The sequence below is a fragment of the Uranotaenia lowii genome, chromosome 3 (assembly GCF_029784155.1).
Source record: "Uranotaenia lowii strain MFRU-FL chromosome 3, ASM2978415v1, whole genome shotgun sequence".
Taxonomy (NCBI): domain Eukaryota; kingdom Metazoa; phylum Arthropoda; class Insecta; order Diptera; family Culicidae; genus Uranotaenia; species Uranotaenia lowii.
Window position 1 is genome coordinate 199,351,511 of NC_073693.1, and position 18,831 is coordinate 199,370,341.

Sequence of the window (18,831 nt, forward strand, 5' to 3'; positions counted from 1 at the left end):
GAGAAGTTCTTCGAAAAGTTCACAAAGGCTACATGAGATTAACAGGCAGACTTTCCAATCAATGTTTTCCATCATATAACCCACTGAAAAAACACCATTTTTAGAAACAATATCAGAAGAAACGATTATCTAATTGAAATGGTTACAAAGTTTTGAAAATTTGAGGTTAGATAGCAATTCGGATTTGTTTAGTTATAGTTGGTCAATTTCCTCGTGGGTTTTCAGACAGCTCGCCGAATGTGTGACGATTTATCGAAATCGGGACCGAAAACATTGTTCTAATCTAGGGATATCATACGTACTCTTTTAAGAGTACATATATTCTTTTTCGATCGAGAAGTGGACGTACTCTTTTTTTGTGAAATTTTATCAAATGTACCTACTTTTTTTTGTTGAAAGACATTACAGATCAGCAAAACCAACGTATTTCTTACATTTTATGAAGTTGTCTCACATCTTATGCAAAAACTACGAAATGAATATAGCTTTCATCAAATTACTTTAACATCTTGTTTTCGTAAACATATATATTTTTTAATAGGAATTTATCCCATTAAGGTCATTCTTCCTCAAATTTCATAAACATGCTGCATATTTTGTATTTATTTATATAAACAGTTAACGCGATAAGCGCCTTAGAGTATGCAAACCGCCTTCAATATGCAGAAAATTAAGGTAATGTGCTCAACTGCAAAAATAAAATGATGGTATAAAAAAAAATCTTTTTGAAATGTATTGTTTTGTCATGTTTTTTGTGATTTGAGAAAGAATGTAAGTACCAAGCTATGCGCCTAAATGATATGCAATACTACAGCAAAAGGATAAGGTTTGTTAATGTATTTTGTTAAATCCGAGGTTTCACTTATCCGAGGTGGTCCTTCTCCCGACTACCTCGGATAAACTGGGTTCTATTGTCCATCCTTTTTGTTTCTGTTTTGCATAGTTTGATAAATATAGGTATGGATCTTGTATCAATTTGATGACTGAGATAACGCGGGAGCTCAGAAAACCGGAGTTCGGATAAGCGGGGTTCAACTTTATAAAGTTTCTCCTGACCTTTTTCGAAAAACCGCTCAATGTACTCTTTTTGCTGTTGCGGGATACGGTAACCCTATACTATTTGCCGGCAAAATAATGCTTTGTTAAAATGGCGTCTTATACTAATCCAGCATCAGACTAGTTTCACAAACAATGTAGACAAATCTGTGTTTGACGTGTGAATCATGAAAATTCTTACCTGAGAATATCCATAATGAACCTGAGAGCCTTTTTAACAAAATTTTAAACTATTTGGATACCTTATTTAGTGTTCAATCCCTAATAAAGATTTGCGCGACCATTGGTCTACCGACTTTTACAAATACGCGTTTTATGTGGCGTTGCAATAAAAAAATTCCTCGCTTTTAAATACTTCCCTTAAAGTACGTAAGTTTTACTACGTGTCAGTGCTTTTCTGTTCAAAACGCACAAAAATGATTTTTGTACGGCACAGAGAATATTCATCATAACTTAAATGCACGGCCATTGATGCCTTCACGGTATTTTAGATTGGGTTGGGTAATACGTCCAAGACGTTTTACACTAAGGTCTTACTTTATGCGGGATAGTTTTGCTCCATATTTCAAACACATTGAACACCGATTGGTTGGAAGCTTGTAAACAAATTGTGTTTTGGTTTCCTATTGCAACTTAAATTGCGCCTCCAATGTATACTATTACATGTATAACTTCTTTTTTCATCACTTTGAAATGTTCCTTACAGGGGAAAATTATGCAAAAAATATTTGTTCCAATGTATCAATCGTTCGAGCGTAAAATGAACTTCATAATGTCATATTTTCAAAGCAATGGAAAACTCTCAACTTTTTTCAGAAAATGTTTTCTAAAATGTTGATTATGGGTACAATTGATCCCCCAGAGTTGGGTACAATTGATCCCCCTTCCAAACGGCATATTCTTCTTCTGAATGGATCGTTATGATTGCTGATTACGAAATTACTAATATTTATCCAAAAACTAATATTTTTCAAACAATTGTCTGAAGAAAAGAGCAAAAATAATTAACTTTCTCTTAATTATAGAAACTAGCGCCTTTAAGTATACAATGTTATTAGCGTTGAGACAAAGTTATAGAATTTTCTTTTGATGTCTGCTATAAATTGTGAAATGAGAACAAACATGACCAAAATAGTAAATTAACATTCTATCTTGGGGTTTTGTTTGATTTTTATACAAGGATTAAGGCTTCCTGAATAAAATATCAAGTCTCCTTCAATAGGGGATCAAGTCTCCACTAACTTCAGAAAAATCGCAATTTTTTTACTCCCACGAAAATGCTTCTAGTTCGTGTACGGGTTCAAGTATCGTTCTAATTTTTGGAGCATAGAAACTTGAAGTTACAAGCATTGGTTTCATACAATCACCCGCAAAGCTGTCAATTCTTGTCGTGGCTCCAGAGAGTTATTACATCATTTTGCCATGGGGATCAGACTGAGTCGATGTGGGGTATTTTTTTTTTATAATTTTGTTAACCCTGAGTTCTAAAAAGCTCCATTTGGACACAAAACTTATTCATGATTTTGCTGAATCCAAAAGCAACGTTTATATGAGTAAATTTTAACTTTTAGGATTGCATGGGAAAATTTAACATTTAGTTCTACTGAACGAACATGGTTTTTTAAACTCTGGAACTGAGCCATCTCGACGTTTAACGTGGCATTTAAATAATTAATAAGAGAAATTTTCTGTTTAACAACTTTTTCTAAGACCTTTAATTTTACTATCTCTTGAAATAAACGAGTAAAAATCTTTTGAATGGAGGTATGTCTGTTGGCTTTTAAGGCAGCTCAATTTTTAATTTTCCAGCTGTTTTTTTTTATTTGGATGTTTACATATGAGAAATAACAAATATTCACGTGATTGAGTATTTCATTGTTTAAATAAAATATAACTTTAAAGAGAAAAACTGATTTAAAATTTACATTCAGTTCCAATTTCAAACTTCTAAATGTTTTCCACCAATCAATTCGTAAACGCCATTAATTCTAACGTTCCAGAAAAGTAAACGCTTTAAATCCAAATCTGTCGGCATAATTTTGCCGCAGGGGTTAAAACTATTTATTATTCTGGTCGTCATGCAAGTGCAGATTCAAAGTCATTTCCATGAAAGAATCATCTAATGTCACTTCAGCAATTTCCAGCGACCGAGCGAGCGAACGAAAGAGTGTCCCCCATTCTGATCCCGAGCGAATCTCGGCGAAAAGGAGTTGAATTTATAGTAATTGTTATATTTTTTCTTTCCCTTTTTCGGTTGGCAAACAGACGACTCCCGCCATTCCGGTGGCTGCTCGCGTCCAAGTGGTGCTGCAAAACGGCGAGCGATGTCGGTTCCGGTCGAGGGTCCGGATTGCGGAATGGAGCCATCCTGAATGGGCACGGCGGGCCACGACTGCAGAATCACAACAGCAGCGATTCAATGCGAACGTTGACCACATCGTTGACCAACTCGACCTCCCAGCGTTCCTGCATCCGGCCATCCCGGGTGGTCATCGTCGAACGACCCAAGGTTGTGGCCACCGGACCCCTCGCCATGTCCGAAGTTTAACTCATCGACTCGACTTTATCAAGAATACACAAACAAACCATCATGGCTGGAAAAATTTGAAAAATACAACTTACAATTTATGACTGACAGATCATAGAACATAGCGTGTAATGGATAGACACATAACTAGTAGTTGCTAGTGACCAAAATCGAAAAGATTTAAAACAAACAAACGAGGTGGTCACTTTTTCCCCAAAGAAAAATTGCAAAATAGTTGGATCTATGAATGTTTTGATAGGATATATTATATTTATACATAATACGTAGAGTAAACTTGTCTACTTGCTGTTCAAAACGACTACTAATCGATAAGTATTTATTGTCCCTCCATGTAAATGTACGTAACGTAATGCAAATACGTAGGCTGTAAGGAAATCCGAATTTGTGTAAAAGTCAATAAAAAGTAAGAACCAAATCAGCAGCGATTGAAGTTTACAAAAAGGCTCGAAACGAAAAGTGTAAGGGTTTGCAAAATTTTATTGTAAATGGACAATAAAAATAAATATGAAAAGAAGGGGTGAAGTTTTAATGTTAAACGTAGAAGTCCCTAATAATGCTTTAAGCTTTTGATAATAAACTACCGATAAACGGGGCATCATGCAACAGCGGGGTTAGATGCAACATTTACATAACACCACACTGAATCAATTTTTTATTTAATGTATTGTAATAAAGTTATCTTTTGATGATTACAAAATGATGATGACATCATTTCTCGCATCTTAAGCTAGTTTTTTTAAGTTTTTTATTTTTATATAAAATTTTAAAAATCAAGCAATGAATGTACAAATTTTAATATTATTGGATGTCGTAAAAAGCATTACCCAGTATGACGAATTGCCTTGATAATTTTATCTACAACCTTTTTACTGGTTTCTTTACACCAACACTGTTGTTGTAATCATATTTTTCGAACAATCACTCATTTTGTTTAAATGAATATTTTTATAATTCAGTTAGGTGTCTGGGGTAAAATGCAACAAAATGCAAATCAAAGAAACACCTTGTAAATCTCGTTTCCATGTGCTGGAATACGAATGTTTTGCATCACGCGTTTGTAAACATTGAAATTTCATTCATCCAAACATTTATTTTTATGATTTCAGCTTGTAGAATTTTTCGTAGTATTATTTAACCCCTAAATGTATGCAGCATCATTATTTTCAGAAAATTAGTTTTCACAGACCAAAAAATCACTGCAATTGGTGTTTTCATGCGTAATGGTCTTTAAGGCATCGCAAATATATTAAAAACTTTAAATTTTCATACGTGTACATAAGATTTTTCATTAAAAACAAAGTTTGTATCTAATTGTAATTGTTCTTTATTGATTTAACGTCAGCCCATCGATATAAAATCATAGTTAGGGTCGAGTTTGTTGCAAGTTACTCCATTTCCTAAAGGAGGGTGAAAATCTCATGTTTTTAGAAAATTAAAAATAACTAAAGAAACCAATAATTTTTCTAACTATGCCAATTTGATGTCTCATCTTCCTTAAAATTTTTTATGCATAAGGGGTAGGATTAACTGTGAACATAAGTTTTTTAGAAGCCATTGAAGTTAAAAAATGTTGCATGTTGCCCCAGTTGACGGTACTGGAAGAAGATTAATTCAAAATAAAAATCTATATGGTTTCAATTGTTCGTTCCAAATATTTTTTAACTTGGAAAAATTATAATACAAAAACACTTCGTACGAATTTCGATTGTTAAAGCAAATCCAGAACAATGAAATACCATTCTCAATTTAAGGAATACACAGTTTCCACAGAATTCAAAGATCTTAACTTAAATTGGGGCAATTATTCATTATTCTCAAATCTGTAGGGGAAAAAGGGGAAACTTGATCCCCTTTTCATGTTTTCAATATCTTTTTGGGAAGATTAAGCAAATCGTAGCCTTTTTTATTTTATGACAGCGTATGATTCAAGTTTATATGCTCCAACAATTTATTTATACATTAACCCTTAGATAAACTATAAGCATTTTCGCGAGACGAAACAAATTGTGATTTTTTTAAGTTAAAGGAGACTTGATCCTTAATTCAGAGTGTCCTGACCCTAGACAAAAATCTAGTAAAATCTGAAGATAAGAGGTTTCATTTCACAGTTTGTTAGTATCAGACAAATAGAATACTAAAAGTTTTTCTTCTATTCAAGTGCCATTGCATACTCTAAGGCCCAATTTTCTTGTTTTTAGATAAATACAGTATTTTGAGTCCTTTTTAACAGATGATTACTGGATGAACATCAGTTATTGGACAAATATTAGTAATTTCGTAATTAGTAATTTAGTTATACAATGTATATAAAATATATATCCGTTCGAAATATGACAACAGGTGATATGATTGCTCCACATAAAATTTCCATCCACCCAAGCATTGATTTTCATAATTTCATTTCATAAATTCATTGATTTTTTTCAATGAAATCTTAAAAAAATTGGGAAAAAAAATTCTGATTTTCATAGGGTAGGTAGAAGAGTGCCCCGAATGACCCGACTTTTGAAAATGTTATGCACTGCAGGCTGAAATTGATCCTAGGTCTAGTACAAGGTCTCATGCCAAATTGTGAGACATTTTGTTCGGGATGAACATTTAAATCCAGTTTTTCATCAATAGCTTTGGTCTTCTTTAACCGATTTTTATTGAATATATGTCATCCCACGGCTGCATTTTGATTAGAGTTTAGAAAAAAAAGTATTACGCTTCAAACCTAGGCTATCATTTTTAAGGATGATATTGACCACTTTGTTAATGACGTATTTGAAATGCGTGCCATTTTCTCTAAAAATGATTGATTTCAACCATTTTCTTTGAATTCACATTAGATTTCATGAGAAATCACAGAGTAGATCAGGCGAAACTGTATGGGTGAGTTAAATAACTTATTATAATTAAGATTTTAAACAAATTTGATCAACGAAAAACTTTAAAGCTAAGAAACAATTTTTGACCTTTTTTCTCTAAAATTGCATAACCACAGGGGCTAAAGAACATGACTTTCAGTACTTTTTCGGTTGAAGTCTTTACACACTCCAACAATTTTCCCTAAGTTTAAAAGTATGTAAAGACTGACTCATGCTAGTTTTCTATCTGATTCTTGTAGATTTTTTTCCACAAATAACTGAAATAATTCAAATAACTTGAAAAACAAATATTGTACATACATATTTGTAAGCCTATTGACGGGCTATGTTTCATGTTTCGTCTCTTCTACCTGACTAAGGTTTTTTTTATCGATCTAGAATGGTGGTTCTCTGCTCTTAGATCTAACTGTCGTCGAAGCAGGTGGATAGTAAGTGTACACTTAGATTATTCCAATTTATTTGTTAGAACGATTTCTGTGATGTTCTATCAATACCGTAAACTGGGAGAACTTTGACCAACGGGGTAACTTTGATCAACATGAAATTTTTGCAGGTAATCATCCTTATCTATGTGAAAAGTTAAAATATTTTAAAACTGTTTACTACGTTTACTGAGTTACAAATAAGCTAAATTTGGTATTTATTAGAACGTTTTTGATATTACTTTAAATGTAGTTTCAAAATCTTAGAATATCTGGTTTTTCGAAGCCTCACCAACAAACATCTCTCCTGATCAAATTTTAGCATTTAGGAGAAAATGGGATGTTTTATGTGAAAGTTCAACTCTTTTCTTTGTTTATGTTTAGTTTACGTGTTATTTTTATGGTCATTTTGTGAAAACTTTTGGATATTGAAAAAAAAAACGATGATTTTCCATGAGGCAGCCTGTATAGTAAAAATGGCTAAAACCCTATTAAATGGTTCAAATTGAAGAAAAAAAAACATGGGAACAGTGCGAGGATCTAGGAAATTGCATGAAGGCCAAATTTCATTTGTTTTTGAGGCCAAAAAGAATTGAGAAATGATTATTATTTTTGCCCCTAGATGTATGCAGCAACATAGTTCATCTTTTGATTATAAATGCTTTTGAAAAAAAAAGTAGAAAAAATCAGTTCCAGTCCTAACAAAAAATTACTGTTATTAATGTTTACGCCTTCTGTGCTAAATGGCACCATAACAATAATTTTGAAGTTGTTGAGGTACGTAAAAACTAATTTGATCAAAGTTACCCCGAAACTCGGAATCTGGTTTTGTAACAAACATTTGATTATAACCACCAATGTCGTTTGAATTTATTGCAATCAATAATCATGCTTTATACTCCTCATCTCAGTAAGTGTTTTAAAACTTTTAGATATTACGAAAAAGCAACCCCTTCCAATATATTCAAAGATAATTGAAAAAAGTGATCAAAGTTCCCCCAGTTTACGGTACTCGATCAGAAAGCAATGAATTTTATTTTAAGATTTGATTTTTTTTTAAATTAATTTCATTTCAATCATTCAGAGTCTGAATTTCAGACATTAAAAATTCAAAATAAATATTTTCATATATTTGTTTTCTCCAACAAGTCCGACGTAGAAAAATATTCCGATTCCGAGAAGCAATGATCGTCGTGAAAAGCCACTCTGTAACTTAATTTGTAACAGAATCTGGAAAATACAAATTAAATTGAAAAGATACAACCATTGATTGATGAAAATCGCAACATTTTCCTAACTTCAGTTCTGTACGTATGCTTGAAATCGATCACGCGTTTGTTAATTTCAAAATATTATCCCCTAAAACATTTTTTTTATGATTTCAGCTAGTAGAATATTTTTTAGTATTTTTTTACCCCTAAATGTATACAGCACCCTTATGTTTTTTCTTTAGAACCATTTTTGACACAAAAAAAATTAAAAATTAAATTTGAACGTAACCAAGAATTACTATTATTAGTGCTGAATACGTTATGCCTTCACAAATATATAAAACACTTTAAATTATCAAACGTTTTCATTTGATTTTTCATTAAAAACAAAGTTTGTTGGAATAAACCCCTTTTCCTTAGTAGGGTCAAAATCGCATGTTTGTGTTAACATTAAAATCGCATGTTTTTGTAAATTTAATAATTACTGGTGAAACCAATCATTTTTCTAACTACACCTATTGATGTCCCACTAACCTTAAAACTTTTTAAGCATAAAGGGTATGATTATCTGTGGAAGTGAGTTTTAAGAAGCCATTGAAGTTGAAAAGTGTGCATGATGCCCAGTTGACGGTATAGTTTGATTTTTTTTCAAACGTCGTTACACTAATAGGTGTACGCAATCAAACAAGTTACAAAAGACAAACTTCATGTAAATAATCAACAATTTTATCAAACGTTCAACCTTGAGCTTGAGCTTGCTACGGTCCACCTGCGGCCACTTCTGGCCAATAATGGCAAAATAGTTGCTCTCCGTAATTGGTTGGAGATACTTAATCAAAATTTCACAATGAACCAACTGAAAGATAATAATAGTAATAAACAAGCAAATCATTGTTTTCGTCCGATGATGATGAGGATATTTGCTTTTATTATATATAACTCGACCAGCTCAGCAGGTTTTCTGGGGTGAAAAAATGTGGCAATCGAGATCACCTTGGTAAGTTATGTGGCCAAGACAAATTTATGCTCCTAAGCTACTGAATGTTTCTCAATGAAACTCCTATCGTGTCGTCTGATGAACGAATCCGGTTCATCTTGGTTCTCAACCGTTGACCTTAAGAGTGCCTTTTTTTACGTCGAACTACAGGAAAGCTCAAGGCACCTAACTAATTTCTTTGCCGCTGATGCGTTGTACCGATACTGTAGGCTTCCCTTCGGATTGTGCAACGCTCCCGATACGTTCCAAGAGATTATGCAAACTATTGTGTTGGCAGGTTGCAGGGGAACAGTCAATTACATTGACGACATTTTGGTTTATGGCCGAACAAAGCAGGAGCATGATGAAGATTTGAAAATGTTAATGAACAGCCTCAACAATCACAATGTGGTGATTTCAAATTATCGGACAAAGGATGGAGTATAGAAGATGTAAAAATTAAATCGATTCAGAACTTCCGGAAACCACAGAATCAACAAGAAGTGAAGAGTTTCTTGGGGCTCACCAATTTCGTCGACAAGTTCTTTCCGCACAGAGCCGGTAAAACTAGTTTACTTCGAGAACTGGCGAATGCTGAATGTTATTACTGGAATAGCGAACTTGATGAAGAATTCGAACATCTTAAAAATATGGCGTGGGTAGAAATTAGCACTCTGGGGTACTACAACAAGGAAGACGTTACGGAATTATACACTGATGCTTCGCCTTATGGTCTCGGGGGTGTTTTAGTACAGCTTGATTCCAACTTGGTCCCCCGCATCATAGCCTGTGCTTCCAAATCACTTACTACCGCAGAAAAAAAGTATCCTCACACGCAAAAGGAGGCGTTAGCCATCGTTTGGGCCGTTGAGTGATTTTCGACTTATCTACTCGGACGATCTTTTACTGTAAGATCAGATGGCGAAGCAAATGCATTTATTTTTAATAGCCAACATCGTATCGGAAAGAGCGGTTACACGCGCTGAAAGTTGGGCTCTACGGCTGCAGCCGTATTCCTTTTAATAAAAAGAGTAGTAGGACCACTAGGAAGATTAGTAGGAATCCTACTTGCCGCCTGCTAGCCATCCCATTGTTTTCTAGTGGAAAATGGCCCAACCGATACAGTAGAAATGACATTCCCGGTTCAGATTGTCATGGTTTGGTTGTATTGGTGTGATAGGTTTGTATTTATGTGTGCGTGCATGCGAGAATGTGTTGGTTAGCATGTGTGTGTGCCACTTCAAATGAGCATTCAAGGCAAATTTTCCAAAATAACAAAAAAACATTGTGTTTATAATTTTTCATTTAATTTTATTTATGATTTTCTCATGCTTCCCTATAATAAAAAGATCCTACCGTACAAATTATTTATCACTTCATGTTTTTGCCGGCGAGCCATATTCGTCGCACAACGGAATGCCGCCTCATTCCTCTTCCTATAAGTGCTTCTGGTAATCATTTCTTCCCTATTTGATGTGGCCTAATTTCACAGGACGCTCGGAGTTTTGAAGCCGGCACGACAAAACCTCGACGGCTTGAAACGCGATCGCAGGGGCGCACCGAACGACAGAAAGCGTCACACATTCCTGATTGTTTTCTACCGACCCTGGCGCAAGGAATTAACTTCGACTTAATTTGTCTCCGCCGGAAACTAGTTGATTGTCCGACACTTAACCTGCCGTCGAAATAGAAGCAAAGGAAAAAAAACATTTAAATAGAATAAAAAAAGAATTGCATCAATATTAAACTAACCATTAGAGTAAGCAGCTCGTAGTTTAAACCCGTGAAAAGTTGACAAAAGTTGAGGTGGAGAGCGTTGTCAAAATGGCGATTGTTGGTCGATTCCGGTTAGTGTCAGCGGTGATACAGCAACGGGGATAAAGCTGGTCATGCTTCGTCAACTGTACAGAATGAACTGACTGGTAGTGGATGGGTGACTGAAAGTTTGAATATGATTGTGTACACTGATGCCACATTTCTATCGGTATTTTGAAACCCAAAAAAATCTTTTATCGGTATGTAAATCCTAAAAATCGGTATGAAAATCGGTATTTGAGGTAGATATTCAAAAATACTTACATTTTCAACTTCCTAACGTATTTTTCGTTTAATAGAAGTTTTGCAATTCTCAGCAAATCTAAGAACTCTTATGAATGTTCATTTTAAACTCAAAACTAGCTGACTAAATGTGTTTCAGCATATATTATAGCATTTTCTTCGTAATTTGTTTCTAGGTAACACTAGTTTACACAAAATGACGGTTTTGAAATTTTAACAGAACTTTATGTTTGTTCTGTATGACTTGTACACTTTTTTTTTATTTTAAAACTATCTGCTTTTGCTGACGAAACTAAAATCACAAATAAAAATTCAGCAGAAAAAGCGAAATTAGTATTTCATTCCAGTACTCATAACTGAATGGAAAAATATTTTAAAAGTTACCGTTTGATATGAAAAATAGGAGCATGGCGAGCATTTCAGGTTACACGTTTTTTAGGCATATAAATTAAGTAAAAACTTGAGACTTTAATTCTAGAGTTTGTTTTGATTAAGTCGTATGAACCACTGAGCGAGTTTCGAGAAATTCGCTGTGGAAGTTTCGAAATAACTTTTCAATTCTAGTTTTGAAACTGGCGTTCAGAATTGTCTGAAGACTTGGTATCCAATCGAAAAATTCGAAAATTCGAAATGGGCAATAATTCTGTAATTATTTATCAACATGTACTTACAACCTTTTGCATTGATGGATTGGCGGAAACGTCCTTTTGCAAATTGTTGAATTTAATCCTGTAACATGGTTACTTTAGTCTAAACCTTCGGTTTCCCATTTGAAGTTGTGTTTAAAACAATCAGAAGATCACACATTACGCGGAAGCGCTTTTTTAAGGGTTCCTTTAATAGGTGGTGAATTTTTCTATTGAACACTATTAGTTACTACTTGTACTGTAACTTCATTGACCGATCAAATATACAGCGTAAACGAAACTTAAGCTGACAAACATTGGGATTTGCCTGTTGAAGTATAGAAAAAAAGTTGAAGTTTCGGCTAGAAAAAAAGTTACACTTATTTTACTTACCGGGGAACAAATTGGAGCCAATTTACTTTACTAAAATAGTTCAAGTTACTCCTAATAACGATTTTCATTTACGTTACTAACCATTTTCACAAAATTACAACACTTGCCAAGCACTTTCTGTGAAGATGCTAAAGGACCGATAAACCATTTCGCCAAAATTTATTTTGCGACTTTTTGCATGCACGGTAATGCAGCGCAATGCAAAAGGTCGTTAAAACCAAATTGCACTCGAAAACGGAAAAATCATTATACGTCTTAAATTGAAATCATTTTGTAGAAGTTATTTATTGACTAAATGAACCTAAGTTTTTATCAAACTTAGAATATATTTTTAACAATCGTTTGCAGTCAATAACTCAATTTTGTTGATAATGGTTCATACGACCTAATCAAAACAAACTCTAGAATTGATGTTTGGCTAAAGTGGGATGTAAATTTGATAAATTCGATAAGGCAATAGAACTAGGTCATGCTAAAGGAAATTTTAATTTAATAAGCACTTACAAATCCAATAGTTTTTCGACGTTCGCGGTAAATATGGGCCCAAGTTGATGTTCTTCATTTTATTTATGGTTTTAAGGCTAATCTGGCCATTTAAGTTTTAAAAGCCTTTAGTATTAGATATGAGTTTTAGCGATTAGAAAAAGAAATGATTGCAGAAAGTTGAGAGAATTGTTGCTTCATTTTTTTTTCAGCCAATGAAAAATTAATTTTATTTTATGAAAAATCACGCATTAGTCATATGAGAATTCAAGAATTTTATGCGAAAATAAATGAGAAATGTGCTCTTAAAGAAGATGTTCTGCCGAAAAAGATTTAAAAACACATAGTTTTACCACAGACAAAGTTTTACTACAACTGAAAGTACCCATTTTGCCTGGCGTGGTCTCTAATTCTGCGATCTCTGCAGTTAGGTACTTCTGATATCATTTATTTAGCTAACAAGATGCAGAAGGATTGAAGATCATACCGATGATATGAGGCCCTTGGAGCCAAAGGGGTATAAGTGCATGAAAGCATATTTCGAGAAAACAGGCTTATAAGTTGTTCTGTTTGGCAATTTTCCATATATTTTTTAAAAATTTGAATTTTGCTTTAGAACGTTAAAGTATGTAAAAAAAATTAAAAAAAAAAATTGAATTTTGCTTTGGAACGTAAAAGTATGTAAATAAATTTTTAAAAATCTGAAAAAATCATAAAATAAAGTTTGAAATATGAAGAATCGTTTGGCATCATTAACTCAAAATCGACCATTTTGTCACTTATACTCTTTTGGCTCTGAGGGCCTCATATGAAATACCGCGTATCTGATTGCACTTCAAATCTCGACATACCACATCTGGCAACGAGTTGAACAAGGATTATATTCAAACGGTATATATATTTCCTTGAAAAATTAGCATCTCACAAGACAAGAGCATTAATGCGATCGTCGATTGGGATTAATCTTTATAAACTTCTATTGCCAGTAGCAGAAGGTCAAATATCAGCCTTGAGCTTAGTCCATTGGCTTTGCGGTTGAGTACCATAGTGCATCATTTGACAGAACAAAGGAACAAAACAGCGCGTACAACTGAACGAATTATAAGAGTGAGCCGTGGAGATCTTTGCAGAATACTTTAAAAGTTGTACAGATCAAAGTTACGCCACGCCAGCTACCGCACTTTGTCTTTTTTCAATGGGACCTTTACGAGGATAGCTCGAATGAAGTGGGAATGTTGAGATGGAATGAATTTTAAGTCAAAATATTAAAAATCGGTATGAAATCGGTATGTTTTGTCAAAAATCGGTAATCGGTATATACCGATTCTTGGTCAAAATTTTGCCCAAAAATCGGTATAAATACCGGAAAATCGGTATGTGTGGCATCGCTGATTGTGTATAATACAGAACGTAAAAAAAATCGATGTATAGGTGTAAGGAATGAATTGAAGGATTGAAAACTCACCAATACAAAGCAATTTGACAATTTCCACTGTCAATTTACCGTCAATCAACCGTCAACTAACCGTCAATTAACCATCAAATACACGATCATTTCAAAACATTTATACTAGTACACTTGGAATTTTCCCAGCTACATTAATCTACAGAGATTGGGATGACTTTCAAGTGAACAGATTCCTGGAAACATGAATGTTGCGGAATCTTTGTCTTGGTTGATCTGTGATCAGGCGGCAAATATTGTAGAAATCAAACCATTCGATGAGTCCTTCGATAAACATTTGTTGCACCTTTTGGATGCCGGAAAGATGGAAATTTCATGGAACGAAATAGCAAGCGAATCTCAGTCAGACGTAGAGCTAAAAGCTGTTAAAAATGCTCTTGTTAGTGGAAACTGGCCAGAAAATATTCGTAGATTCTTGTCTGAAAAAAGCATCTGAGTTTTTTCGTTGACATGATTTTAAAAGGTGATCGTATCGTTTTACCAGCTTCATTAAGAGATAACGCCTTGAGGGCAGCGCATCAAGGGCATACTGGAATATCGTCAATGAAAATGATACTTAGAAAGTATTTTTGGTGGCCTTGCATGAGCGTTGAAGCAGAGAGATTTGTGGAAAACTGCGAAACGTGTCTTCTTATTTCTCGAAAGAACCCTTCTATTCCTTTGACAAGCAGAGAATTGCCTTATGGCCCCTGGGAGGTGTTAAAAATCGATTTTTTCCGGTCAATGGATTCGGTAGAGGAGAATTTCTTGTCGTAGTTGATGTTAATTATAGGTTTTTACATGTACTAGAAATGGGTTGTACAGATGCAGACTGTGCGTATGGTTTATACCGAGACATCATGCTTGGTCATTCGCCTCGAGCGTGTGCGTCAGTCAGACGGTAAGACAGTGCGAGTAAAGAAGTCGGATGTAGCTCCCCCGGCCGGATGTGATCCAGCGGCCCCCCAGTGTCGGTTCCGGAATACGGACTGGTCTGCACACAGACAGTACCAACGAAGTTTTGATGAATATTTTTGCAATCTGGGGTCTGCCTTTAACCATACAAAGCAACAACGGTCCGCCATTCCGAAGTTCCAAGTTTATATCAGTTTGGGAATCGAAAGGTGTTAAGGTGCAAAAATCGATTCCACTTAGCCCTCAATCAAACGGAGCAGTACAGCGTCAAAAAAGTGGTATAAAAATGCACTAACTGCTGCAAAGCTTGAAGTTGTGCCCTGCACGCTAGAAATCATTAAACCATTTACGATTCAAAAATAACCATTTTTTACCTTTTCCCGGGAAATGTCATTTTATGAGTTCTCCTTGAGAAGTCATAAAATGACTTCTAGGGGAGAAGTTCGAATATGGTTATTTTTCAATCGTAAATGGTAGCATCCTAGAAGTAAGAAAATGGTTATTTTTTAAACGAAATATAAAGAGCAATATTGCGGAATTGAACGTTATGATAGACTTATCGACAAAATTAAGCAAAAACACGGTTTACAAATATGTACGTTGTTTATTTTATTCCTTGTATTTCTGTCGGTATGTACTTTTTGCCATAGAAATGATGGCAAAAGATGATATTTGAAAATATATGGACGGAAGCAGGAAATGATAAGGGCAGCCGAAACACCCGGTAGCATTTGAAGCAGCAAAATTGATTCCCCTCAGTATCACAACACCACTGCTGTTCGTTCACGGAGGTTTGAATGATTCCTTCATGACCGGCGGATGATGTATTTCAGGCGGTCCAGCCAGTTCCAGCTCCTCCCGGATGGTGAAAATACTGGTCGTTAGAATATCTCGCATTTCGCAACGATTGATAGAAAACCTAAAACAAGAATGTTTCATTCAGTAACCAACCTTATTTATCCTTTGAATTCTATTTTAAAAAATATTCGAGAGAAAATAAAAACTTACCGGGGAATTGTGCGAAGTCCGCTTCCAGATAGTGCGACGACTATGCTTTTCCAGCTTTCGTTTGTTGTGCCTGATTACGATGAACCGGTTGCCAGCGGATCAATTTAAAGCGGAGCCTCCTAATCCGTGTCCTGAAATATTTTTTTAGGTTAGAATTTTTATTCGAAGATAATTTATATTAAATTGTTTACCTTTTATCATTGTCAATAGATTTGATGTTCCAGAATTACAAAGGACCGATTTAAATTAGAACTCGATTCAGTTACGCGGTATTATGAATTAAAAAAAAAACGCATTCGTCTGCACATCGATTATTTTTAAAATGGCTACGATGAAAAACATAACATTTTATGGGTAATGCCCTAGAACTACAAAAATGGTTAAAATTTATGATGGAAAAATTCTTAAAAAATAACCATATTGGCAGTTTTCGGGCCAAAGCCATAAAATGGTTATTTTTGAACCAAAAAAGGTTAAACAAAAACGAGCGTGTGGAAAACAGCATTAGAAAGGTACATCCACGTACACAATAAAGTAGGTTTTCAATTGAAAGGTCTTAAAAAAATACTACAAAAAATTCTACTAGCTGCAATCATAAAAAAAAAATGGATGAATGAAATTTTAATGTTGACAACTGCGTGATGCAAAAAAAACATATTTGGGCATCTAAAAATGTTAAAATTTGTATATTTATTGAAAGAGTTTTTAAATTTTGAATGAAAATGAAAAACTTTAAAATACTAGCTTAAGATGGGAAAAATTATGTCATCATCATTTTGTATTCAATAAAAGATAAGTCGATTACGTTATATAAAATTAAAAATTGTTTTAGTGCTGTGGTATACTAATGTTGCATCTAATCCCGCTGTTGACGGTAATGAGACGCTTTGTGAATTTCTTTCCCTGTCATTTCCACACGCTGGAATATGAATATTTTGTAAGCCGAAAAATTTCAACCGTCAAATCATTTGTTTGTAAGATTTAAACTACATACATAAAGTGAACAATTTATGTATGAATTTTTACTCCTTTTTTATGCAGCACCTCCTTGGTTCTACTTATACATATCAAGTTTAGTTCAGTGACATAAAACTTTCAAAATTTGACTTTGACCATACCAAAAATTATTGCAGAGAATTTATTTGGTCTTTAAATTTTAGGATAGCTCGGGATACTTGATTCCTCCGCTATATCTCGAAACCGGAATGTCTTAAAAAATATCGAATGTTCTAGAAAAATGTGCCAAATAGAACAAAACAACAATGCTGTTATCTCAGCAAATTTTTAAAATTTTATTTTTCGAGATATTTAACTTTGTTTGAAAAGTTTAAAAAAATGTGATTCGAAGATCTTTTTTATTAAAATGTTTTTCACATGAAAACATTGTTACAAAAATATTCCAACATGTAAATTGTTCGAGTATAATTTGAGCTTGTAAAACGTATGTTATCGGTAAAATTGATCTCTAGAGCCCGAAAACATGTATTTTTCTTTGAATAAATCGTGATCATTTGTTATCATAAAATTGCTAATATCTGTTTAATAACTTATGTTTATCCAGTAACTATTGTTAAAAAGGATACAAAATACTGTATTTATCTAAACACTAGAAAATTGCGCCTTAAAGTATGTAATGAATATAGGGTGGTAGACAAACTTCTAAAAATCTCTAAGTCTGATACTTACAAACTGCGAAATGAGAACTAATAGGGCAAAAAATGCTGGATTTTGGTATATATAAAAGCGAGCAAAATCTGAAAACAATATCTCAAAGGGAAGAGTGTTTTGATGCTGTTGTTTACTCTTCTCATTTCATGGCGATCGTAAAAAATTCTCATTTCATGGTGATCGAAACGTAAAGAAGTTATTTGGATTTGTCTTATTTTTCACCGAATAATATCAACCAAAATCGATAATAAATTTTCGATTGCTTCGATCCAACGAGGAATCAGCTTACAATATCGTGTGGATTAATTGATGACAGTTAAAAAAAATCTGGGAAAGTGAATTTCCACACTTCACGGTGGAATGTGTTTACTGTGCTTTTTAATAAGAAGGGAAGAAGAAGATTACAATCTACATTTTGCGTTGGATTTTGCTCGATTTTTGCCTAGGCCTGACAACCTGAATTAAGGATGTTTCTTGTTTATCCACGAGCTTATGCATCGTTCAAACTTTTGGAAACTTGAAATTACACGCTGTCATAAAATGAAAAAGACGGCTAGTTACCAAATTTTTTCTAAAAGACATTCTCCCCTAATGAAATTCATCATTTTTTCAGTTCAACGGCCAATTTTAGTCGCACAACAAAACAGATTGCAGTAAAACCACGCTAATCATAGTTTGTCGGGGGATGGACCACTTCGAATAACCGAATCCTCGGATTACACGAATAACATTGAAATCTCTATCCTTTTGCTCTGGTATTGCATATCATCCAGGCGCATAGCTCGGTAACTACTTTTTGTAGATTTTGACTTCATGAATTTTATATTTTTGCAATTAGATAGTATTTATAAGCAAGTTACTAGTTTGAACAAAAAGATTCTTGTTCTTTTTTTTTTCGTACAATAGGGTGAATTGAGACTTTTTTAAAACAGAAGTAATTAAGCAAAAATGGAAAAAATTGTCCCTGTTATGATGATTCCAGAAGTTCGAGTTCTCTTTTTGTCGAAATCTGAGTGAATCTTTCTTCGAATCCAAATATCAATCAACCTATGAAGAGGGTATTCTACACACTTTTTTTTTTAAAACATTACCCAAGAAATATTTTTAATGATGAATGTTTGGAAATTTCGGATGATTAATTTAGCCTGGTCAG

At 34.0% G+C, this 18,831-nt stretch overlaps 1 protein-coding gene across 4 annotated transcripts in view; it reads left to right on the top strand.

Moving 5' to 3' along the window:
- LOC129751256 (cardioacceleratory peptide receptor-like) overlaps positions 1–4,118 on the top strand; it is a 305,152-nt gene extending 301,034 nt beyond the window's left edge. For all 4 annotated transcript variants that reach the window (XM_055746644.1, XM_055746643.1, XM_055746645.1 and 1 more), the window contains exon 10: positions 3,322–4,118. In XM_055746644.1, the coding sequence (XP_055602619.1) occupies positions 3,322–3,604 (283 nt within the window). In that variant the 3' untranslated portion in view covers positions 3,605–4,118. The remainder of the gene's footprint in view (positions 1–3,321) is intronic.
- The last annotated feature ends 14,713 nt before the right edge of the window (positions 4,119–18,831 follow it).